Source organism: Sabethes cyaneus, chromosome 3, assembly GCF_943734655.1.
Source record: "Sabethes cyaneus chromosome 3, idSabCyanKW18_F2, whole genome shotgun sequence".
Lineage (NCBI taxonomy): Eukaryota > Metazoa > Arthropoda > Insecta > Diptera > Culicidae > Sabethes > Sabethes cyaneus.
This window is the reverse complement of record NC_071355.1, coordinates 221,580,079-221,607,167: the sequence shown is the minus strand read 5'-3', so window position 1 is coordinate 221,607,167 and position 27,089 is coordinate 221,580,079. Positions and strand designations below refer to the sequence as shown.

The 27,089-nt window shown below is 36.8% G+C and overlaps 3 protein-coding genes across 3 annotated transcripts; 2 read left to right on the top strand and 1 right to left on the bottom strand.

The window, feature by feature from the left end:
• The first annotated feature begins 39 nt into the window (after window positions 1-39).
• LOC128739169 (ras-related protein Rab-14) lies at window positions 40-5,637 on the top strand. Its single transcript, XM_053834598.1, has 5 exons — window positions 40-417; window positions 2,137-2,250; window positions 2,320-2,500; window positions 2,561-2,743; window positions 4,220-5,637. The coding sequence occupies exons 2-5, from the start codon at window positions 2,145-2,147 to the stop codon at window positions 4,395-4,397; spliced, it is 648 nt and encodes a 215-aa protein (XP_053690573.1). The 5' UTR covers window positions 40-417; window positions 2,137-2,144; the 3' UTR covers window positions 4,398-5,637.
• A 128-nt stretch (window positions 5,638-5,765) lies between these two features.
• LOC128743158 (cyclin-H) lies at window positions 5,766-7,219 on the bottom strand. The gene is made up of 6 exons (XM_053839682.1): window positions 7,047-7,219; window positions 6,788-6,984; window positions 6,528-6,729; window positions 6,368-6,472; window positions 6,076-6,311; window positions 5,766-6,016 (listed from the first exon to the last, which is right to left on the bottom strand). Exons 1-6 carry the CDS (start codon window positions 7,161-7,163, stop codon window positions 5,857-5,859), a joined length of 1,017 nt encoding a protein of 338 aa, XP_053695657.1. The 5' UTR covers window positions 7,164-7,219; the 3' UTR covers window positions 5,766-5,856.
• Window positions 7,220-19,460: 12,241 nt separating this feature from the next.
• Window positions 19,461-24,810, top strand: LOC128739177 (uncharacterized). The gene is made up of 5 exons (XM_053834606.1): window positions 19,461-19,798; window positions 19,853-20,534; window positions 20,612-22,015; window positions 22,135-24,001; window positions 24,176-24,810. The coding sequence occupies exons 1-4, from the start codon at window positions 19,748-19,750 to the stop codon at window positions 23,988-23,990; spliced, it is 3,993 nt and encodes a 1,330-aa protein (XP_053690581.1). The 5' UTR covers window positions 19,461-19,747; the 3' UTR covers window positions 23,991-24,001; window positions 24,176-24,810.
• Window positions 24,811-27,089: the final 2,279 nt, after the last annotated feature.

The window sequence follows — 27,089 nt, the reverse complement described above, 5'->3', positions numbered from 1 at the left end:
CTCAAACTCAAAAATGTCAAAACATTTTGAGTCATCCATATTGGTGATGGTGTTCGTGCTTAATCTGTTTAATCATTTTTAGTAGGTTTATGGAATCTAAACTACGTATAAAAGGATTTAGTGGATATTTATGTTAAGCCCCAACTTCTAAACAGCCATTTTCTTATGGCTCAGATCCTGTTAAAATAGAAAGTGCAAGTGGTTCGGCATGAAAACAAAGAGCGGTCGTTTTCATAAAATGGTGTAGAAACTCTGTGCAGTGTATCCTAGACAGACTGTTTTTTTGTGTATTCTATCTACTAGATAAAAAAAACACTAATTAACTCCGTACGTCAAACAACGTCGACAGCTGGGCAAGAGGAATCGTGAAGGCGATCCGCTATTTAGCATTCTGATAGTAAAAGCAACCTGAAAAGTGTAAGTTTTTCGCATAACTTCTTTTTGCTGCCTTTTGTTTGATTCGACCAATCTATGCTACAAAAATCATTGATAAGCTTGAGCTGTGTTACAATTGCAACTATATGTATTTACAATTTATTCCATTCGTGAACACGAAACATATAGCAAGCCTCGGTAGATACAAATGGCAGAAATGTATTGATTCAAATTGGTAATGAGATTTAAAAGTTGAGGAGAGAGAAAAGTTGACACAAAAAATTCTTTAATACCTATTATTAGTTTAAATTTTATAATTTTCAATTTGAGTGGATGGATTTGATGATATAAAGAGTACGTTTGTTTCAATATAAATGTTTCATAATCTCACTATTAAGCGCAACAATGACAAATAGTTTATTAGTGTACATATTGAAATCTCAACAATGAAAGATTCTTATAGTGCATTTAATTTTGTTAAAATTGAGTCGATTCATAGACAAACCGTTTATTTAAAACACATTTAGTCCTAATCGTTAATATATATTGCCTCGATTTTATAACTTTAATATTGTGCACAATCATTTATCATCGGAAATAACTTCTACTGAATCAGTGGTAGTATAGCTTGAAGAGAACCAGTGTATTAAATTAGCATATATTCAACATCAGTATCGGTACTTCCCGGTGTTTCATAGTTAAATTGCGACCTAGCTATCGTTAGTTCCCGGTAGTTTGTACTTTTTTCTGCCACCAGATGATTGGAATACTTTCTCGAGTCCAATACCGCAGCTTTGATAGGTATAAATTTAACATTTTAATCCCAACAGATGGTACAATATCTATATGTATAACGCTAGTCTGCCCTCTGCCTAAGGTGAAATTAGTCGTCATCGATTCTGCAAACTTCAAAAGCAGTTTTTTTGTTTGAAACAAAAATTCTGGTCATGAAAATATATTCACTGTAATCAGCAAGAAGAATGTAGTGAATTCATTTTTTGAAATAGAATTCCGCTTTTGGGCCCAAAAACTCCTTTCCAAATTAGGCTCTCCGACGAAAAGTTAATGACTGCTAATTTCCCGTGAACTAGTCAATTTCGGCTAGGAGAATATGAGGGGTTATATCGGTTATATCGCTATATATCAATAATTGTCCTGTATTAAAACGACTGAAATATAGAGAATTCCCAATATTTAACAGTAGTGCATTTAGTAGTGCGGTCAACTAAAACTGTTTATTTTCACTAAATTTACAAATACATTGTAGGTACATGGATAGGAGGGTTTGCATATGTATTATTTCTAGGTATGGTAGGTACTAAAGCATTTTGTGTAAGAGAAAGAGAATGTGCAGTATTTCGCGACAATTTCTTATCACTGTTAGTGCGTTACGGTTCTTTAAGCTCGTTCTTTCTATGCCTAACCAATATACAAGTTAGAGCTACTTGGCCATAGTCAAAAGAAATTTTTACAATCAGTTGCAATTAAAGAAACGTGGTGACTTCAAGGTTTTTTTTGTTCCTAGCAAACACAGGAATCATGCATTTAATGGAAGAATTTTCTCTTCGAGTTATTGGTGGTTACGAGTGGACAGTAGAAAAATGTACTACGATAATATATTCAACATCATATTAATCACTAACTGTAAAACCAAATGTAGAAACAGTTTTTTGTAATGTCTCCTATTTAATAATAAGATTTGAAATATGAATGAAAATTATAACTTACTTTATATTACTAAAAAAAACTTATTCATTACAGTGAGCAACATGTCTGCGGGACCGTATAATTATTCATACATTTTCAAGTACATTATCATTGGTGACATGGGCGTAGGCAAGAGCTGCCTATTGCATCAGTTCACGGAAAAAAAATGTAAGCTTCGAACCGTTGAAATTTCATTTGCTCCATATTAGAGTATCACAGTTGTCAAATAAATTTTAGTTATGGCTAGCTGCCCTCATACGATTGGTGTCGAATTTGGAACGCGCATCATCGAAGTCGACAAGCAAAAGATCAAATTGCAAATATGGGACACTGCTGGCCAAGAGCGGTTTCGTGCAGTCACTCGGTCGTACTACAGAGGTGCAGCAGGAGCTCTGATGGTCTACGATATCACTAGACGGTAGTTGTATACAGTTTAGATTCGAAGAACTTGATATCAATTCATTTTTTACCATAACAGCTCAACTTATAATCATCTATCCAGCTGGCTAACAGATACTCGCAATCTAACGAATCCAAGTACCGTAATATTTCTCATTGGTAACAAATCGGACTTAGAGAGCACTCGTGAGGTTACCTACGAAGAGGCAAAAAAGTTTGCCGACGAAAATGGGCTAATGTTCGCAGAGGCCAGTGCAATGACGTAAGTATATTTGATTTGCCACGCAAGCAATAGGGCGTGGGTCATCGCTCCGGCAGCTTGGTAAATATGAATATTTACTTATTCGTAACAGTCCCGCCTGGAATTTGATTGTAAAATTTATCAGGACTACAACAATTACTGCTGATTTTGAGCGGCAGCCATCATGAACCATCAAACGTCTGAAATATTTGGGTGAGGGTTTTTTTTTCAAATTGTACAGGTTTGGTTAAACCAAAAAGTCCCAGAATTTTATGAACTTTTATCACGGGTTTAAATAGTTTATAGACTCATAAACGAAAACAATAATGTAAAAAATTTGAGATCTCGAACTTTTCCTAGAAATATTTCAATTCTCCTGGAAATTGCCTATTTTGAAAATTCATAATTCTTAAACAAAGCATTTTAGAACGAAAGTTCTTTTATAAAAATGAGACCAAACGTTATTTGAAATGTTTTCATGTTGTCAAGAAAAGTTGGAAAAACTTTGTATTTAATAGAAATTTTTCAAAATATTTTTACTTGATCCTTATCTTTCAGTGGTAAAAATCTCATTGGGAGTGATCCCACTACCACAGACTAGGTAGTAAACCATTTACTCTTTAGCAATTCTAAATGTTCCTCTGCCTGGGCTATTGCTGCCCTAGTTTTATGCCCATTGTTTCCATAACACTCAATATTACTCACGCAAGAGCTCCTTGTTCGCTCGGGTTGAGCGGAAGAACAAAACAAACACAGCATACTCCTGTGAGTTCATAGCTACAAAATGCTTTCATAACATTCAGCGTTCCAGTATCCACTGGATACAATGAATACATCCCATGAAGCAGGAAAATTGTGCTGCTGAATAAAAGAAATTGAAAAAAGGAAAGAGGCCGCATTTTCGGAGGATCCAATGTAGAATCTCGCTTGACCGTCATTAGAGAATTTTAATTTTTCAATAGCACTCTTTTTCGTATAACAGTGTCGCTTACATGAAAAGATGGAGGTTAACCAATAATGAATTCAACGGGTATACCTCGGGACACCGAAGATCACTAGAGCGCCATAGCGAGTCCATTTTCGAAACCATTTTCAAACACGACAGGCATTAACATTAGAAAAAAATAATCAGTTCAGCGGTTTCAACAAACTGGAAGAGTATTCTGACAGATAAATGGCCGGTATAAAATCAAACAAGCATTCAGTTTTAATAACAATCAGCTTAATTTAAGCAGGACTGTTACCTCATGATAAAAAATCTACCTTTTGAAAACGGACTGATTTGGTACAAAATTCCCTTATTTTCTTACGCACGAATATTTCGTAATTCTTCGAATTAAGAAGAAAAAAGAAGAAATCACAAGAACAAAACTATCTTGTGTTATGTTTAAAGTATTTTTTACTGATATTTATATATTTGAACATAACCGGGGGAACATGAAATGAACTGACTTTTGTAAAAAATAACATGTTCCTGCTTTAATATTCATTCTGCAGCGGTCAAAACGTGGAGGAAGCTTTCCTGGAAACAGCCCGCAAAATCTACCAAAGCATTCAGGATGGTCGGCTTGATCTGAACTCTTCCGAGTCAGGCGTTCAGCACAAACCGGCTCAACCGGGCCGAACAACGCTGAGCAGCGACGCGCAGAACAATAAAGACAATTGTTCGTGTTAATTTCGTCCAGTGGCCATTGTGTGTTATAGTTATTTAGCGAAATGTTGGGATGGGAAATACTTGATACGAGATCTGTGCTGCCTAAGGCATTGCAGGACATACCTTGAAATCATATTCGTCACTTTATAGCCAGGTGACTCCGAAATCGAATGGTTAAAAATTATGGGTCAAATCAAAGGAGAACGTAATCCCATAGTGTAATTGTCTTATTGCTGTGTATAAGCCAAAAGATCGTTAAAAATGTATCTTTGTTGTTGTATATGTTACTTTTGAGTTTTCTTTCTGTTGCAAAGTGAAAATTTAGATATATAATTAGGTATATATACATACTTTTTATAATTTTCAAAATGTTTAATCATTTATGTTTCGTATACACTATTCCTAAGTTTGTAAACACATTCTAGTAGTTCTAAAGAACCATTATAATTCCAAGAGGTGTAACAAAACTAGCACTAAGAATGGCCCAAACAAAATAAACAAAAAGTAACTTGTAGATATCAGTGAATAACATTGAATGATTAACCTCGAAATTGGTGTCGCAGTTCTAGCAACTTTTTAACGCAAACGTAGGTTGAATATTGTGATCCGTACTGTGGACTTTGAATGCATACATAATGTTGTAATGTACTATTTCAAATGCTTCACATAATAAAACAAAAATTATTTGTGGAAACGAGCAACCCATGCAAATTGAAAAAAAAATCGCCATTTTTATTCCGGACTTCTAGCTCAGAAGTATCCGCCAGGATTTTACCATTAAACAAAAGGTGAATTCTTTTATGCTTACCCTTAATAGCATGCAGTAGAAAACTTCTTTAGAATATTCCATTTAACTGCAGTCAAATTCAAAAATTTTATATTCTCACGTGTACTGCGACCATTTGAGCGTTTAATTAAGTATACAAATATAAGACCTACTATATATATGATATATAATATATAGAAAATTAGAAGTTTAGAAATCCGAAATGCAAAATTAAAGGATAAAAATTGACATTTTAGTATTACTTTATCAAAAAAGTCTTGAATATACTGAATATAAATTATATTAGCCAAGGAAAAATTACAGTGTGGTTCGTTTAAAGTTAGACAAACAGGACAAATGAAAAGAAAAGCGCTAAACATGGATACACTTACTGAAATAAAACTTTATAAAGCTACTTATTCCGCCACTAAGAAACAGATTATCTGTCACTTGAGTAGGTATATCACATGCAAGAAATAATTAAAAAGAAATTTAAACCGAACCTTCGAGATTTCTTCGATTAAAACCGAATTGCTCCCAATTTTATCAAGACGAACCTTTTGAACGACCAGTTTGAATAAACAACAAAAAGAAAATTATCAAAAAGGGATTTATTTGTTACCATATGACACAATATTACATATTGCGTATTGTTCGTTTGTTTAACTACAATATTTTGGCCTTAATTCTTACGTCAACATTTTATACAACTAATCAAACAGCTGAGTTACATTCTATTGACATATTGTTGGGATTTGTGCTATTTAGCAGCGAAACATCAGAGCTGGCATCAGTCGTATTCATATGATACGAAGTACTCATCAATTCCACTTCATCCTCATCTTCGTACATTTTTTTCATGCGTTGCTTGTAACTAAAAAACAAAACTTTCGATTAACTTGGTTTCAACTACAGACATCAAAACATCCCCACATTTGACTATCAGGATTATTCTCCTGGTTGCGACATTTTTCCAATTTTTTCTCCAAAGCACGAACTTTGTCCTTCTGTGGCAATTCAATGGTACGAACCATCGAGCGGACTCGCTTGACTGTTTCAATTAGCACCGGAAGTTTCTCCTTGGCCGTTCCGAATAGAGATTCTGTGACATAGCTATCAAGGTTTTCCTGTTCCTTACTGGCAGCATGTAGAACAGCAGCCAAAGCAATCTATCGACACGAACAATTGCCAGAAAGAAACAAATTATTACCAATATCGTACGTACCTGAGATGGAGCATACATCAAGATTGCATCAGTAAGAAATGTTTTGTCTATAAAATCTTCGATTCCGGGCCTCAACCGGTCTGGGTTATTCATATTGCAGCGTGTCTGCAAAGGATAGTGGTTTCATCACTGATTGAACACATTTCATCACAGATAATACCTTTATGTCTATCAAAAATCCTTCAATTGGTCGAAAAGGATTATGAACGGTGAGATAGTAGTTTAACTCCTGCATCAATAACAGTTCGTTGGAGAGTATAATGTCCATTGCTTTACTACGATCACCTTTAATGTTAGCTACAAACTGTCCTATTGACACGTTGAACTCTTCTACTTTACAAGAAAGGTACACGCATGTCGCTCTAAAACAAATCACCATTAGCATGTTGCACCGTTTTTACGTGATAAATCATAACTTACAGAATTTCTTTGGGATGATAGTCCATTGAGGAATTATTTAAATAGAACCTTTTAAAGTAGTGAAAAGCCGTTCCAACCACGCATTTGGACATGGGTGGCTCAAAGCGCTTACAAAATTCTTTAAGCTGCAACTCATACTGCTTTAGAAGCAAGCGCTCTTCATCTGCCGATAGGAAAAATGCCAATTTTTGTTCTTCCTAAAAAGATACATAGAATGTTTGAATGAAACTTGTTTACGTTTGAAATTCCGAAAACATACGGTCATTTTTGCACCATGCCGAGCGATGAAATTACTATTTTGTTTCACTCTCAAGTCTGCCAGTTCCTGCTCACTTTTAAAAGTCCAGTATTTTTTTTGTGAACTTTGAGGATACATTTTGCTTTACAAATTTATTTTACTTTATTGAGGTAATAAGATCAAACGTTATTCATACAAAACAATTCGATATCAAGGATATCAAAAATTGATGATCAATGTCAACATAGAAAGAATCGTGTTTGATATGTCGCCGGGTCGCCGCTCGCGCTTGATAATCGTTACAGGGATGCCACATATAATTCTGTGTTTTTCGTTGGAAAAATCTGACAATCTGTACGGCGAGGAAAAATATCTGTGCAATAATCTTTCCAATGCAAAACAATGAGAGTGAAAGAGATAGAGAGTCATTTTGCTGACTATTTCCGTCTCTTTCACTCTCATGTAAAAGCTCAACAATCTGTTAAATCTGTGTAATTTGGCGAAAATCTGTATAAGGTTTTGCAAGGTGACGTCACGAATGAACCGGAATGAACGCAATTCACCCATTTGACATCCACTCGTGGTTTGTTTACTATTTGTTAGGCGAACGCAACCCGGTAACAATGTGACAGCTCCCATACTAATCAAACGTACCTAAAACTGCTGGTTCATGGTTCACGACAGATGTTTGAAAGCGGCGTAAATATCGAAGAAAGAGTTTATTATCATTTGTTTTGGCAAAAAATCCCTTGTGCGTATAAGATCTGAATTGGTTTATTATTTCAATAGAGTATTTTACGAACTGACAATATTATGTCAAGTACCAAAACGTTTCCGTGGTAATGACAATAGCAGCATAACTGGTTCTTCTGTTATAATAACATGCTCTTTTTGGTTCTGTCATGTAACAGAGTGTTTTTTGTACAACTGCAACGATCTCTATTGCTTGGATTTACTCTTGAATTTTGCTTAACTTGTTCTGTTAACGATAAAATCGATCCAGCAATCATGGAAGAGCATTTCATTTTGAATTGCGCAGCGGATAACTTTTAATGAAACACGCAATATTGAAATACTTTAGAGCAGACAACTCGTACACAAGAGTGACAATCTTGTAATAAATACCGCTTTTTATCTTGTAAACAAATCAATCAAACAACCCACCAAGAATTCAAACAGTTTTACCGAAAATATGAAACAATGCTGAAATAATCAATACGCACTTTTCAAATCGTTGTCCAGACAGCTTTTTGCGTTCACATTTAAAGCGGGGTACGCTGCTGAAAAGTAATGGGTAAAAAGATAGGACAAGAAATGCTCAAGAAATCGATTTCGTTTACGATTTCTTAAGCAGTACGCACTTCATAAGAAATATTATGTCACGTTCAGATGGCGCAGTTTTACATGCAGGTGAATTAAAACGTCACTTTTCCGTACGGAATAATATCCGGCGCAATTATTACCACAAGAAAAAATGACAGGTGGTTGCTTGCATTGGAGTTGTCAAAAGTTGTCAAAAATATTATTCCGTACGGAAAAGTGACGTTTTAATTCACCTGCATGTAAAACTGCGCCATCTGAACGTGAAATAATATTTCTTATGAAGTGCGTACTGCTTAAGAAATCGTAAACAAAATCGATTTCTTGAGCATTTCTTGTCCTATCTTTTTACCCATTACTTTTCAGCAGCGTACCCCGCTTAACGTAACAAAAATTAACATTTCCTTTGGAAATCGAAGGTGCGTCAATTTTGACTGGCACGTAAAAACGATCGTCGCGACATTTTGGACACTGGCGGGTGTTATGGGAAACTGTTAATAACTGTCACTTTGTTACGGGGTAGGGCGAACGCGATATGCATAAAATGGAGTTAAACGTTTTAAAAGCGTATTATCCAGCAGTGTCGCCCTCCAAACTACTCGGAATGGCAGTTTTTGTGCTTTTCTGACTTGCCGTTAAGGCCTTAAGCAATATTCAGTTTCAACTTGTTAACCCATGTTCCAAGTCCATGTAAACAAACCACTGATAGACGTCAAAGAAGTGAGGTTATGCTCGCCCGTGCAAAACCTTATTCTATGCATACAGATTCTGTACAGGCGATTTCTTTCAAATATCTGTTAAACACAGAATAATCTGTGCATGTGGCAACCCTGAATCGTTACGTTATTTGTCGACCAACATTTGAAAGGGGCGGAAGAGCCAACTGTCAAACAGACCGAGCGAGAGTTATTTTTTGCTGGAGCACACGCTTAAAAAATTTGACCCACTTTCACGAAAAGTGGAACAGCTCAAAACATGCGTATATTTTACACACTATTTTGAGTAACTCTTACTCCTTTTATGAGTTCCACCGTAGAAGCTCATTAATGAGCAATATTTACTCAAAAATGAGTGCCATTTCACCCAAAACTGAGTAGTACTTACACAAATTACGAGTAAATTTAACTCAGTTATGAGGTCGACCTAAACTACTCAGAATTTAGAAATTGCCATTACTCAAATTTTTGGGCTGTTCCACTTTTTGTCATAGTGAGTCGGTTTTTACCAAGGGGTCGGACACTCGGCACAGCCGTTTTTATGTTAGGCGACTTGAAACGAACCGAACTGTGCCGGTGCTGTACCGAAAGTGCCGAACTGCAAGATTTGTTAAATTTGTTAAAATCTGATAGACTTGGCAACCGTGCGAGATGATTTTGACAACTGGCAGTGCTCCCATTTCATATGTAAAATTGAACCGGAGGTGTGTAAAGCCCTATAAATGTTATTTTTATAAGGCTTTAGAGGTGTGCCGTTTGATATTTCTGCAGTGCCGGGGCACTATGTGCTGAGTGTCCGACCCCTTGGTTTTTACTCATTTTTGAGTTGAAAGTCACTCATTTCTGAGTTAATCTTATTCATTCGCGGGTTAAATTTTTTAAGCGTGCAGCATAGGAAAATGAACTCTCACTCGTTCTGTTTGACAGTTGGCTTATCCGCCCCTTTCAAATGTTGGTCGACATTTATTTTAGAGTGACTATATGTCGACCAACATTTGAAAGGGGCGGATAAGCCAACTGTCAAACAGAACGAGTGAGAGTTATTTTTTGCTGGAGCAGCATAGGAAAATGAACTCTCACTCGTTCTGTTTGACAGTTGGCTTATACGCCCCTTTCAAATGTTAGTCGACATATACAGAGTGGCGACAACTCATCCCAAATGTATGCAATGCGGTTTTTCCACCTCCTCGACATCGCTATCTTGGTCTACAGAGTTTGACAGTACCCCCATTAAGTTGGACCCCTCACTATTGTACCCCAAACAACAATGGCCGTCGCATTGATTTTCTATGAAGTGATTTCCCGCCCAGTGTTTTTGACGTTTCAGTTTCAGTCACAGAAAAATGGCGACGAGCCGGGGGGTCGGGTTTTTCCAAAATTTTTCTTTCTCTTTCCTGCATACGCGTTGGATAGGTCGTCTGCTCGATTGGAATGACACTGACAGATAAATCAATCCAATTTTGACATTGTCGCCACTCTGTATAGTCACTCTAATTTATTTATAAGGTTTTGCACGGGCGAGCATAACCTCGCTTTTTACGTCTGTCAGTGGTTTGTTTACATCGACTTATGTCGAATTTGTTTATTCAATCCGGATTGGAACTGGATGAACTTTTTGTGTTCATTTGCTCCTATCTGACAGATAAAATTCATCCAGTTTCAACCCGGATTGAATAAACAAATTCGACATTAGAATGCGGGTTAAAATGATTAAAGTGAATATTGTTAAGGGCGTCTGCGGCAGGTCAGAAAAGCACAAAAACTGCCATTCCGAGTAGTTTAGAGGGCGACACTGCTGGACAATAAACTTTTAAAACGTTTAACTTTAGTTTATGCATATTGTGTTTGCCTAACAAAATAGTAAACAAACCTCGAGTGGATGTCAAATGGATGAATTGCGTTCATTCGTGACGTCACCTTGCAAAACCTTATAGCGAATTTGTTTATTCAATCCGATTCCGGGTTAGAACTGGATGAATTTTTTGTGTTCATTTGCTCCTATCTGACAGATAAAATTCATCCAGTTTCAACCCGGATTGAATAAACCAATTGGGTTGTTTAACGGTATATGGGTTTTAATGGCATATGATGTAGATTGGCATAAAAAATAAGAAAACATAAACTATTTAGTTTTTTTTATTGTATAAACGTCAAAAAAAAATTTTTAATGTTTAATATGTCAGGTCAATATTTAAGACCACATGCCATCAAAAAACCATTCGCGACATTCACTGCTTGTTTGCCTGATATTTTGTGACAACATTACATTCAACATCAACTATAGGCGTTTTTGACAAGCTATCGCCCGCTTAGAGGCGCTGTATAAAAAAAGTGATGAAAAGTAAAATCGCTGTCAAACTCCATACATTTTTGAAAAAAACTGAAATAAAACGCAGTTTTTGATTAACCCTTTCAATTGTCAGGATTTTAGATAGCGAAATATTGGAAGAAATTTGTTTATCTACGTTAAGGTAAGTGAAAATATTCGAATTAATTAACTTTATGGCAGAAAAATGTTAATGTTTGATTTTGTACCGCATGAAACAAAAGTACATAGAGTCAGCTGTAAAGTTTACATATCCTGGATAGAGAATCACCAATTATTTTCAGTCTTCAGCGTTTTCCAATGTGTTTTCAAATGCTAACGGATTAATTTTCTTGATTAGCGTCATCTGCGCCAAGAACCAAAGATATAACCTATCAGTTCGTAACCATAAATACACTTGCGAAGCTCTAATAATCTCCCGAAGCAGGAACAATATATATCAAATGAAAGGTAATGCTTTTTCTTACCTTTATTATCCATTTTCATCATTCCCACTGTTGGTAATTCAATAAAATATTACATTTAAAGTCGAGTTCCATATAGGTGCCAGCAAGCGTTTTGGGAATTGCACTTTTTTTGTAGTTCCAATAATCACAACCAGGTAGCGAACGGTTGCTCTTAGTTTTGCTCGAATTCGCCTATAGTCCGCCGCGTTTGCGAAAGCTTTTGACATTTCTTGATGTCACAGTGATGAAATAATGTCCCTGTTGAAATCATCTTACGTGTCTTCTGCATGTTTTTCAACGTAACTCACGAACGTCATTACACTCAACCAAAAGACCACATACATTTTACGTGTAAATGCACATACTTTTAAAATATCAGCATTCATATGAGTTTTATCACGACCATCTAATATTCAAATAGTAAAATATTAATATTCAAGTAGACAACATATACATTTTATATACATATACTTCATTGTCATATGCCTTTCACATAACTGTCACGTGATTGTCAGGTGTGCAAAATAAATTGTTGATATAAAGTAATTTTCATGTGCCGTTCACATAGTTGTCACGTGACCTTCAGGTATGCAAAATAAATAGATGATGTAACATATTTTTCATATGCCGTGCACATTGATGTCATGTGATAGTCAGGTATGCAATACAGATTATGTAACTTGATTTTCATGTGCCATTCATATAACTGTCACATGACTGTCAGGTATGCAAAATAAATAGATGATTAACGTATTTTCCATGTGCCGTTCACATAGTTATCACGTGATTGTCATGTATGCAAAATAAACAGCGACGAAAAAAAACATTCAAGATCGCGTCAAGTGACAGTGAGGCAAATTGTCTTTAAATTGGTGTTTCGCAGGCAACTTACTGCACTTTTTCAAAGGTAAATATAAATTATTATTTAAATAAGCAATAAAATACATTTATATCAATGATTTCAGGATTTCGTTTTTCTTATTGGAGTTGTCGCACAATATTATTTGGAGCCAGGAAAGAAGGTAGACTGCGAATTTCTGCAGGTCCTTGCGATCACAGTCCCGACACTCTTTAGGCTTTAGGAAAAAGGTAACTGTTCTCATATTTCAGTAATCAATTTATAAAATAGTTATCTTTTTAGGAAAAAACAATATTTTATTACAAGGCGGAAATCCGCTCCGTAAAAGGATATCCATTTCTGCTTTCTTGGCCCTGATAATGAATTTCTAAGTTGCGACGTTTGCAGCTAAAAAGCGATTGGAGCTGCTGATTTGTTGAAAAGTTTGAACACAAGGAATACAAGCCAAGGTATAAATTCATCAACAATTTAAAGATATTATGTTACATATTATTTTGTATTTTCCAGATACGAAACTTTGTATCGCGTTACTTCTCCTGCTTCTCCTAAGCACCGTATAACCACCAACGCTTGCAGCATCCAGATCGAATCCAGATACAAACTATTCACCTGTAGAACAAGTGGTTTCAGACTAATGCTGAGGCAAAAATTAGGAATAAAACAATCACAATGTAAACATGGAATGTAGGTATATAGTGCTTATATATACAATTTTAAATAAACTTTATATCGTCATAAAAAATTCGTTGTTTTAATATGCACAAAAAACAACTTTTAATATCATTATTTATGGAATTGTCCGTTTCGCATGAAGCAGATAAGATGTATGTGACGTTCAACTAAAAGTTAAATGAAGTTCTGACACAAGGTATCTGCATTTCACGTAACTTGTATGTGCACCCATAGATCATATTAATGTAATTATTTACGTGAAAAACATATGGTATTTAGGTGAAAAGTATTATGGAAAATATTTATATGGTTTTGCACCTGAAACGTAAGTGATTATTTTTTTGAGTGTTATATAAACGCAAGTGTCTTTTAATAAAAATTTAAAATAATGTTTTTTAAAATATCGAAGCTGTAGACAATTTAAATGCAAAAATAAATTTTGTTATATGTTCCTGGAAGTGTTCTGCGTGCATAAATGTGTTAAAATGAGACATTTCTCAGGCACTAAACAACCCAATTCGACATAAAGGCCCCGCATATGTTGGGTTGGAAATGAACAAAATGTTGGAGGTTCATTCCGACCGAGCGCCGAGCCGAACATTTTCTTCTGCCAGTTTAGTTCGTGGCACTCACACACAAGCGAGCGTTTTGGACGAACATGAATTCACCAACATTTTCGGCCAACATGTACGTACGTGTATGAGGGCCTTAATAAGAGATACGCGGAAACTAAAGCCAATAATTTGGCATCAGTGTACAAAAACTGTCAGCACTTGCTACGGAGCAAAATGCTGTAGCAGTGTGACTTGATCGTTTTCAACATGATCCGCTTCAGTTTTATTTACATCAATTTTGCACAATAGAGCGATACCGTGGACCCCCGTTCGTTTGACCATTTTTAATCTGAACACTTTTTAATTTGAACCCCATTGGTTTGCACGACGTGCAAATTAAAAATGGTTCAAATGTCATTCTCAACATGACATCATTTGTTCGATTCGTTTGTACTGACCTAGCGTGCTTAACTTGGTGCTTAATCGGTTTCACATTTCGTTTTCCTAACGATTAAGAGAGAAATCCGATCGGAAAATGCAATATTCGCACTTGCAACTGCCAACTAAAACAAACCACCAAAACAATAACAAAGATCTGGGCGGCCAGTTCACACAGGTTTCAGCATATTTCGGGTTACCAGTTGTTCAAATTAAAAAGTAACCCCGTTAGTTTGCATGAGGAATCGTTCAAACGAACGGGGGTCCACTGTATATCTTTCAACTTAATCAGTGTAAAATGCATTACAAAGCTTTATACACACTGTGTCCGAGTATAATATTCAAGGTGCCTGACAATAGCTTAAGTAGATTTCATAACTATTTCAATAACAGACCTCATAGTCCATAGACAAGTATTGGCGCTGGCATCGCGCTGGTGGCTATTTTCTAGTTATGTGTGTATTGGTGCTTGAAAATGAGGCAAACAAAAACAGTAAACAAAAGAGATGCATTCCTTTGTCACCAAGGTACAGAATGAATTTCGTCTTACGCTGGCTTAAATACCAGCAAATTTTCAGAATATGTGCTTGAATTTGGAACAGGATGGAAAATTTGACTGAAATATGTGCTCTGCAGTGTGGCAAACGGAGAAACACAACTACCCAAGTAACCAATAAGCATTAGTATAAGCAGTAAATCAATCGTTTATTAGAATCCCTGGCGTTTTATACTGCAAGTTGCTGTTTATCAGCCTTTTGACTGCATAATTGTTGTAAATTGGCATCCACAATTCTATTTAACTTGTCGGTAACTAGCTGCAAATAAGCATTATCAACACTATAAGAGGGCTAGCAGTAAAGTAGCCGCATATTTTGCCAAAATAGCATTTATGTAGCATTTAAGGCAACTTAAATGCTTATTGGCTTGCATTTAAATTGCATTGAAAATGCTTATTGGTTACCTGGGTATAGAAATCGCTATTTTTCGGAATGTTCCTCCAGCATCAGCTGTTCCCCAAAATGAGGTAAACATCATGTATATACACGCGTATTTCGTGTTCGCTAGTGTGGGTGCTTGAGCTGTCAGAAAGCTCTATAGGGCTTTTGCCACGCACACATGCAAGACGTCTGCTGGGCACACATGGCATCTTTTCCTATTCGATGCAGCAAAAACGCGTTGGATAAAATGATCATTTTTTCTAAAACTATTTATCCATTCAAAACAATTAATGTTTAAATCAGCCAAGAAATGTACCCCGATATACATGTTTGCATTTAGCAACTGATATTTCAGTGAATTAGCATTAAATCGGTGACTCAAAAATACGGCTTTTGGATGCAGCATCCCAGTAAACCATTTGGTTTGTATATCTCGATTGCAACTGAGATATAAGAAATCATATCTGAACGAAAAAGTTATATTTCACGCCATATAAGAACATATATGTACCAAAGTGGAGGCGATATACGTGCGAAAGCTTTGACAATTATTTGTAATTCTTTTTTGCGTAGTTTTTATAACACGCAACTAAATACTCCTGAATATATGATTAAGATATAATCAAATATTGCAACTGTCTATCCTGCTTTATAATTCACAGTCATGAATTGTATATGAAGGCACGCACGACTGCAAAACAACTTATTGTTCACTTCGATTTGACATACTCTAATTATTATACAATTCCAATGTGAAATTGACATGAAAACAAGCATGAAAACGATTTATTATCAACTTTCTATTACGATTTTGTGTTATCTGGGATGCCGCATAGGCCAAGTTCGAAGTAAACTGAATGTAGCTTTAATTTTAGCATAATTTATGGTTTTCTTGTCCGAAAGCAATCGCTGATTATCGATATTTGTTCAATCTTATCCCGCTAACATATGTCGAATTTGTTTATTCAATCCGGATTGGAACTGGATGAACTTTTTGTGTTCATTTGCTCCTATCTGACAGATAAAATTCATCCAGTTTCAACCCAGATTGAATAAACAAATTCGACAATAGTTAATACACTGACGAACTGACATGACACTTAGAAGAAAATCCTTTATTAAGGCGGAACCGAAAGTGGCTAACGTTATTGTGTTAGTGCGACAAACACTGTACTGTACATCTCATGTGTTTGTTAAAAATCTAAACGTTTATTTGAATATTGCATTAGTATTGGTAATATATGTCAAATAGCGGAGCTTGCAAACATAAACAGCTGATCCGCAGCCAACCGCACTGACTACAAACATCCCGAAAAAGGGTTTGTTTTCTTTATCAAGGCATTCCGATTCAATCAAAATTAACAGCAGCAACTGAATAATGCGTAGGAGCACTAGGATGTTTAATTAATCCGCTTGCATCGGATTGCGTTTTTGATTCCTGCGTTTGCGTTTTGTTTGTTTACCTCACTCTAAGCTCATCGATGCGGCGAAAGTTGAAAGCTCTTTAAAAGCTCATTGATGTGACGAAAGTTTGATACTGTGTTGCTGCTTTTTCGGAAATCGCTAGTACAACGAAATATGTGCGCAACCAAATATTTATTAACTAATTCCAAATTATACATTGTTCGCTTTTATGAACACGTAATGATCGATATAATCAGTTAAATTTATTTTCCATTAGCAATTATGTTTTGCTGAGCGTTTATTGATACATATAGCAGATCGATAAATTGAATTACAAGTTTTAGGAAATTATAACAGCGCTGGAAGCACTGATTACGTGGCGAAAGCGTACTCTGCCAATACAGATGCATTTTTAAGGTGCAAAACAATACATGCTTCGAATGGTAGCCATTTACCCAGCCATCTTTGAGCCACTTTCGGTTTCCCCTTAAAAACCATCGTCCTGCACATTTTGCTTGCACACTAGCACCCTCTGTTATGCATGTTGCGGAGTAGCTTACATTTGCAGGGTTTTATGCTGTTGGGTTTTGTACATTTGAATGGTTTTATACTGAAAACTCAAAGCAATACCCGCGCGCCGCGGTGTGAACATGTTGCGAAATATGCTTTTTTGAAAAATGAGTGGTTTTTGATTGGACGATGGAATTATCGCGAGTGTCTCGTCTGTTTGTCTGTGGTTAATAGTTACATTTTTGATCATTTCTACCGCGTTTTAGCTTATTTGTTGAAAATAGATTTGTTATTTAGTAAACAGATATATTACATTGCTATACATATAACGCAAATAGTAATTTCTGTTTTAAATGAAGAAAATAAATTATTTAAAAAGTCTCGCCCTTCTCAGCCCGTATAGTTTACATGAAGCAGTCATTTTTACCTGCCCAACAGCTCTCCAATACATAAGCAGTCTGCAAACACCCTATAGAGCTTGCTAAATTGCACTTGTGTTGGTGGTTTGTTGTCCCCCAGTTTGAAAAACATCATAGAAAAACATTCATCTTAATTTCACAACATGTGTAAAAGCTCAGCCGCCATTTTAAAAGTATGTGGTAATGCTCCTGCTACGTGGCGCTCACATCACTAAGAGGATTAACTTGGATTTTCAATGTCTGTCAATGCATATCAAAGTATTCACGTGTTCACCAAGGCGTCGCTACAGCAACTAGCGCGTTGTTTATGCAATTTATCCAACCAAAAATAAAAGTAAACAACATTTATCTAAAATAGTAGTTCTTGAGTTATTCCTTTTTAATCTTTCCGTAAATAAACCAAGTTTTTTTTGCATTTTGGTTCAAAGTGATTCTGTGTAGCTTTCGCACCCGTTCGTCTATATACGGAAGTCTTCATAGAGGTAAGGTTTTATGGAAGTCGAGCAAAGTTGAAAAGGCTGCTGCAGGTTCCGCCGCGATGGTGTCAGACGGTACGAATGGTGTGTTCAATTATAGAAAAACTCTAAACATGACACCTATTTACCGGTAATTACCAAAAAAAAACAAAATCTTGAGCCGTTTCTATTCTTGATTGTTAGCCAGGTTCAATAAATAACATAAACAAAGTTACAGTCGTTGCTACAGTAACTTATATCAGAGTAGCCAGTATTCCGAATATGCAGAATATAACAAGACAATATATTAAATTTGGCAACGAGGGTATTGAACAACTGGTGTACCTCAAGAGAGATGTCGCTAGTTTCTTATTGAAAAGTTTACACACCATTTGTATGATATTTTATATGAGCATAAATGTCTGTTCTCTGTGGAAAAACTAACAGCAGCAGCAACAAATCGCGTGTACTTATACGTGGCATGGTGTGCCATATCTCAAATTCTCAATATCGTGTTTGCCAAATAGTAAACAAAGCACGAGTGGATGTCAAATGGATGAATTGCGTTCATTCGTGACGTAACCTTGCAAAACCTTATGTCGAGCCTACATGTATGAGGTCTTTAATAGAGTTGGAGAAACAATAGAGCTTACTACAACTCAAGCACTCACACTAGCGAACACGAAATTCGCGTGTACATACATGATATTTGCCTCATTTTGAAGGAGAGCTGATGTCTGTTTGCCTCGTTTTCAGGTACCAACACACACATAAATGGAAAGGTCTATGCGTGATGGGACACGCAGAAAATATTTATTTAATAAAGCATTGCACGCAGATGTCAGTGCGTTTGTTTTCGTCCCAGGTTTGACAGTGCTGTGGGGTTTGTTTTGATTACTTATTCGCAAGACCCAGAAGCAAAAAACTGCAAAAATGACAAAAATATATGTTGTACAAAACTGCTATCATTTTTCTGCTTCGGAAAAGTCGGGCATTTCCGGTTTCCGCAAACAAGCGGTACGAATTACAAGTAATAAACCCACTAGCAATAAAATTAGGTTACAAAGGGAATCAAAACAAAACACTCAAAAACGTCAAACCAGAGTTGAGGTTAGGGACCGTGCAAAGGTTTATCACGCTAATAATTTTCGCGTGGGAATCGAAGAAAGTGGAATCTCCGCAATATTTTAACGAATGCTGATGTGACATTTCTTTTGGCATCTCTGCCAGTACCAGTTGTCAAGCAAAAGTCAATGAATGAATGAAGCGAATGAAGTAAAGTGAAAATCGCAATGAAAAAAGGAAAAGAAACCTTCATTGTTTGTATCGCAGTGACAGAAGATGATACAAAGTAGGCAGAAATAATATTCATTAACAATAAAAACGTTTAAAAAATCCATATTTCTAAACCAAAATAATCGCTTGAAGTGAAAATGGTTCGCAAAAAATAATCTATTTCAAAGTAGTTGCTGCCGTATAGAATATCGAACATATGGGCTTAATTTTTCATTTCTAACATTGGAAATAGGCCACGATATGCATGGTGTCTTTTTCAAAAAGCAAAACTAGACATTGATAAAACACGCAGCAAAATCAATTTACAATAACCGTGAAAATCGTTCTTTAAAAGTGTGTATTTGGCTTTAATTGTATTAAGTTTCAACAATGTCAGGAATGTACGGTTCTAATAGAGAAGCTGTTAGGGTGAAAGTCAAGGTACGAATTTATTACTCAATGACATGATGGTTTGTTTCATGAGCTTATTTGCAGAAATGCGAAAAAAATGTCCCGCCCGAGACACGTAAATTTAGCGTAGACCCTCAGATCACAAGTCTGGAAGTTTTGTATTCGATTCTCGCCAAAGCATTTGATTTAAAGACTGATTTTGGTATAAGCTGCAAAGCTCCGGACTCTACTGGGCAGGAAAGTTATCTGGTGGTTCTTTCCGACTGGGATTTGGATGCTGCATTTATGCGGGCGCACAATCAATCCATTGCAACTAAAAGCGAACCGTGTCTTTATCTGAGAGTTGATATTAAACCATTCTCGGAAACTTCGGAATGGGATGGTTCAATTAATACAGGTGGTATTACCAGAGAGCTAGCATCGCTGCAACAATCCTTTGGTGCTGGCCAGAAATATGTGCAAAACAAGCTACCAGGATTGATAATGAATCATATGGAAAAAACCTTTTCTTTAGTGCAACGGGCTTTAAATTTGACTGAAGATCCACTGATGACTCAAACGATACGGCCTCCACTGTCTGATGCGGAATTTAGAACGTTTTGTGATTCTGTTGGGCAAATTATAGAATCTGAGCAATTGCGTAAAGTAATTTACCTTGGTGGCATTGACCCCAGTTTACGAAGAGTGGTTTGGAAACACATTCTTAATGTTTATCCAGATGGTATGACCGGTAGAGAACGGATGGACTACATGAAAAAGAAATCAGGTTAGTTGTGTGCCTAATGAATAGTTGAATAGCGTACGCTTCAATAATTTATCCATTCACTATGTGTCTTTTTCAAGGTGAATATTTTAAGCTGCGTGATGCTTGGCGAACGGCGGTTCAACAGGGTAATATTGTCGGTGAACTAGCCTATGTTACAAGTATGGTTCGGAAAGACGTACTTCGGACAGATCGGTTACACCCATTTTACGCAGGAAGCGATGATAATCAAAACATTGCTTCGCTTTTCAATGTACTAACAACGTACGCACTTAATCATCCTGCTGTTAGTTACTGCCAAGGAATGTCCGACATCGCTTCTCCTTTACTAGTAACTATGGCTGATGAAGCTCAAGCGTATATATGTTTTTGTGCAATTATGACTCGGCTTAGCTGCAACTTTATGCTGGACGGAATTGCAATGACTTTAAAATTTAATCATCTTTCCGAAGCGTTGCAGTACTACGACTCGGACTTTTACGCATATTTGAAGATGCATCAGGCAGATGATTTGTTATTCTGCTATCGCTGGTTACTTTTGGAAATGAAACGGGAATTTGCTTTTGATGATTCGTTACGAATGCTGGAGGTGCTCTGGAGTTCGCTGCCGCCCATGGCTCCGAATGGTGAGTTAGCTCTGTTTGAAAAAGAATACAAACCTGCTCCACCAGATGACGTACCTCAACCAAAAAGTCCTTGTCAAGCAACCTTAAGAACACCACGCGAAAATCCGTATACTAAGGTCTGTGCACTCAGGCGTCAAAGTTCAGCCCTTTCGTTGAGTTCATGCACTAATCCGATTAATATCCAGGGTGGTCTCACTAAACTGAATGCCACTAAACGACTTAATTTAAGTCTTGACGAAAATATTACTCGTGATAACTTCTATTCTAGCAGAAATATTACTAAAACTCATCAAAGCTTAGACGAAGCAAAAATTTCACTTGTAAAACAACGTAAGACATTTCATAGCGTTGGAGACGATGACTTCCAGGAGAGTAATGGCAATGCTTGCCAGGAAGAGAACGAAACTGTCGATGAAGATGATGAAGTCTTTCCTTCTTCTCAGCCAAACGCGCAGGAGGGCGACCTCCCCATTACCACGGTTACATTTGGAAAAAATCCTTTTTTGGATAGCTCATCAGAATCGACGACTCCTGTAGAGTTGGGAGAAGTAAGTACGCAATCGGTGACTCCTAGCAGTCAAATAAATATGATCACCGTGAGAGAGGATGTCAAAAATGTCAACGAACAAGTAAGCGAACCACAAACGATGCCGCAACAACATCCTCCACAATCTTCGAAACCAACAACTGCTGCTAGTAGTACACGAAATTCGCCAATTAGTCGGAACAAAAGTTTGTTTTCCACCGGAACGGGAAATTTGATTGCACGACAGCTTAGCAGTCAGCGGAAAAATTTCAGCGCATCTGGGGGTGGTCATTTTAAGGAATTGAAGGAAAAACTTGCAGCTGGCAAAAAAGGTAAAAATTGCGATTTATATTTGCATTGCCGTATTATTTTTCTTCTCGCTTTCATTAAATTATGGTAATTCTATTCTATAGATTATATTTCTAAGCTTGTCTAATTAAATTATCAACAGGAATATTTGCTTCGCTGGATAAGACCGATACTGATGGACTTCCCACCAACACTAGCGGTGAAGATCGAAAACCAAAGCTGGTGAAAAATTTCAACGAGTTTCTCAGTTTTGCAGCTATGAATCGCAGTCGTATTAGCGACAAATTAAACACTAAGCGGCTGCCCACATCGCTGGATTCCACGGGAAGCAATACGACTCTGACAACCGGTTCTTCTATTACTATGGATGAAGATTCGACAGAGACAATTGAGTATGACGAACTTAAGCCAAAACCACTTATCAAACTAACAAAATCTTCGTTCGATGACTCTGATTCTTCTAGTTTTGGAATAGCCGATTCTGTGACGGCAGTTTCGCGGTCTAGTGATAATAGTAGCTTTATTGTGGATGACAGTTCCGTATCAGTATCGCCTGTGAACCAACCACAAGAAGTGAAATCTTCAGACCAGGACGAAGCCGAAGATGAAGATTTCTTTTTCCAGTCTCAAAGTGGGCAAGAAGGTAGTAGTCCAGACGATTCTCAAGAATATTTTCCCATGACAACTTCAATGACTCGTGAATTACGGTTGGAACTGGAGAATTTGGATCGGCAAGTATTCGGAACTGATTGTCACAACCAGCAACGATACTATACGCTGAGTGGTTGCATTGATTTGGATACTCCACCGGAAAGCGGAGAATCTATACAGGATTTAACTCAAACACGTCAAATTAGCAATCAACAACAGATTTATAATGGCTCGGTAGACTCTATGGAGATACAATCAGCAGATGATGTTTGTGACTTGAAGGAAATATCCGTTGTAGATACAGTACGATATCGTCATAAATCAAAGGGTGTCAGTGACACTGACACTGATGCTGATAAACGAATTAGCTCTTCCAGTGCCAATGCTGATGTGTTTGTATGGGAGAACCCGCTGCACCAATGTGAAAGTCCTCTATCTGCCACAGTTATTGGGGATGCTTCAACGCAGATGCACGCACCAACGACAACGATAGTAGAACGAACAGCTACCACTCCCGATGAACATCCTGAGCTAGAGTACGATGGTGACATAATTGTTGAAATGTCAATGGGAAAAAAATCCATTACTCCGATTAGGCTGGTCCGGCGTACAGGTGATCAATCTAATAACAGTTCTAATCGTAATTCAATGATCCTTCCCGATTCGGAATCGGACTCTGATTCCCCCGAGCAATCCCGTGCAATCAATTTTAAATTTCACCCCAATAATCCTTTCTACGACGCCAATTTTACTGAACCAATGGGACGTACTCCTATGGCCAGTTTAAATAATTCTGCACAGGAACGATCGTTGGCTATTCCGAATACGACGAATGTGACTAGCATTGCCGACTGTAGCAATTCTTTCGAAGAAGCGTCCGAAGCGTCTAAGGTGGACCTAGTAATCCGGCAACCAGCAGTAAATAGCTCAAATGACGCCACGTTACCAGAAAGCTCGCGCACAATAAAAATAGCCGGTGTTCTTCCACCTCCACACGAATTCGGCGGAGGAAATCCTTTTCTAATGTTCCTTTGTTTGACTATTCTACTGCAACATCGTGACTACGTTATGAAGATGGGTATGGATTACAACGAAATGGCGATGCATTTTGATAAGATGGTGCGAAAGCATAACGTTACACGAGTGCTGAACCAGGCACGGCAAATGTACGCCGAGTATCGAAGAATGTACCAGCAACAGCAACAGCAAAGAAATACAAACGGTAGTGCCAGTATGAGCAGCAGCATGTACGGTCGCCTAGGTGTAATGACAGTTACTAACACAAGTGATGAAGGATCGGCTCATCCCAGACGTAACACCACTAGCGGACTAACGTTCACGGCGTAGGTACTGAAAAGGTACTATTTTTTGCGCAATTTTTAATTGAATCAAGAGGCATGCATTTTGTGCCGAATAACATAGAGTGTGTGACTTGAAGTTTAATTACCTATCTTAGGGTTCACACTTTATTTCTTTGGTCCTACAACATATAGTGTATTTGTGAAAATAATGTACTGTTTTTCAACTTTCAGCTGTGACAAGGTCGCTATAAGCGAAGTCAAGATATAACTGTGATGAGATGGGACAACCATGCGGATAATCTCCATCATTTTGCATGAATGAGTATCAATATTAACAAATATTGCTATTATGTGAACATCAGACTTGTAGTGAGATTTTAACAAGGTAATTTAGTGGACTACAATAGAACAACTCAATTGGGGCATTTATCACATCATGGCAGCATCTCATTAGCTAACCCCAGTAAGAAAAAGCCTCAATTTTTGACATCGTGGCAAATCGGCTCAATATAGGTAACTTACCGTACTATTTAGTATTACTACTTGCCTCAACTATAGAGTGACGAGGATACCCTCGGTGAAATTACAAATTCTGTATTCATGCTGTATGCTTCGAGCTAACAACAGACTGTTTTTACTTTCAAGTATTTTTTCGAAATTTACTATTGTTTTTCTCAGGCTTCATTTTCAGTTTTTTGCTCAATAGATGCTCATTTGACTGCAGCGACTCAACGAAACAGAATTCGAAAAAGTAGTGTAAAAGGCAATTGTAGAGCTAATTATTATCTATGTTATTGCTGAAGAAAGTATAGTTCTATCTTTTGTATTTACGGCGCTATCGGGCTGCTACCCTGTTGGTAGCAAAAAGAGTGCTCATTTGGCTACCAACGGGGTAGCAATCGCATAGCGCCGTAAATACAAAAGATAAAACTACTTTGTTCAACAATAATGTAGATAATAATTGACTCTACAATTGCCCTTTACACTACTTTTTCGAATTCTGTTAAGTTGAGACTCTGCAGTCAAATGAGCATGTACTGAGCAAAAAACCGAGAATGAAGCCTGGTTTTTCTACCGTATCGTGTTTGCGAAACTTACCTTTTTGTAAACTTTAGTCCCTAATTCTTGTTCTTGTTGAGTCAACCCTTGAATTAATGAAAATTTCGACAATTGCTTGTTTCTAATACAAAAAGGCTCGACTCTCACGTGCTAAGCACTATTAAGTAGTATGAATAAAATTGACTGATAATTCCTCTTTCAATTTTCGTAACGTCGTCACTTTATTTATTGGCACTCTCTCGTATACAATTTAAGCCGAACTTTTATTTTAATTGTGTGAAATACGGTATGTACTAAGTTTCTCTATTTATTTTGATTTATATTTATGCTTTAGATAGTGCTATAGTTCAATCGAAGTAATTTTTATATCTTGCTTTTATTTTGATGGTTTTAACATGTAAATCGACTAATTGGAAAACTACTTTTGAAGAGAAATTTAATTTAAGACTCATGTCCAATCATTTCTAATGTTTTGTTTTCGCCAACTTTTTCTTATTCTACTTAGTGCAACTTTGGTTAGTTTCAAACAAAGATGAAACTTTAGGCATATGGATGGCATGAGGCATAGTAGTGTGTAGTAGTAGTGTTGGGCCAAACAGACTCGACAGAAAATATATATTTATCATTGATGTGCGAATAGTTCCAGATGAAATCCAAACTGCCACAAGTTATAAAAGTATGAAAGTCTACATTTTGAAATATTAGGGTTTTGAATAGAGGAAAGTTCTTATATCTTCGTTCTATGTGTCCTCTTCGAATCAAAAATAACATCAAAATTTGAAAAACGTGGGTTTGGTGAATGACCCGTCGGTTCCAATATCCAATAATTTAATTTTTCGTTGTGATATCCATGTGCATTATTTAAACTTGTCACGGCCAAAGTTTTCACTGTACAGTAGGAGGTGCTTGATAGGCTAAAACGAAACAAATCATTAGAATACCATATTAGGCTTTCCTGGCCGTGTGGCTCAGCCGTCTTCCCAAAATCGCAGTTTTGAAATCAGGCAGCCGGGAACCACCCAGCATCGCACCCAGCTTAGCTACTCAATAGAGCATTACCGGGTATGACCGCGTGGAGGCGCTAGGTAGGGCCTTGAGATGGCAAGAGCTATGTTGGTCTTTCTTGTTTGCTTTCCCCATTTCATACCCACCAAACGCAGAAGTGAAACATATGAGCAGAAACTACGAGTGAAGATCAGCCTGCCAACACGAAACAATCTTGGGATCTCCGGAAGATGGATTTTGGTCAAACCATGCCAGCAAACATCCCAACAGGACACTGAAATAGAACCTGGTTGCTAAAAATCGTGCAACGAAACTGTACGACCAAGATGTGACCAAGTACAACAGATGTATGAAACATATTGTTGTATGTATTGTTGTATGAAACATGGTTGAAACGTATTTGAAAATGGGATTTGAACAAATCCCAGGTCAAAAATATTACCCGTTTAGCCAGGTAATATTTTCTAGGAGGATTCTACGAGTAAATTCAAAAAAAATCAAATCTACGAGTAAATTCAAAGCAAACGTAAATTGAAGAAGTGTGGCAAAATATTCAAAACACCATCTGATATGGAAAAGTGGTGGAAATAGATGACAGATGCGATGATAAAAGACGAAGAATAATTTCTCTTGTATTTAGTCCTCAAAACACCAACAAAAATAAATTTATACAAAATTTGTTCCTAATTTCCTCATGGAGAAATTGGAAATTTTATGCGGCCGAATTTTAAATGGAACGCACTTTATCCCGAAATTTTCACCATTAAAAGTCTGTGAATTGGTAAACAAGGAAAAAATTATATTGACATGTTTCAGTTCACTACACAGTTTTTCTGACGATTGATCAGAGCTGGAAAATTTTGCTAAAAATCTTTTTGCAGATATTTTTCTTGGAATGCTGAAAACATGTGCTTGTACTTTTACGAAAAAAAACTCCCCTACGATGTTAGATTCAAGAGTTCTAAATTTTTCAAATCAGTAATGTCCGAGAACATCGAAAAATTTCGCTCAAGGTTTTCTGGGAAAATAGGAGACCTCGAATTTTTTGGAAATCGTTTTCAATCATGATTCCGGAAACTAT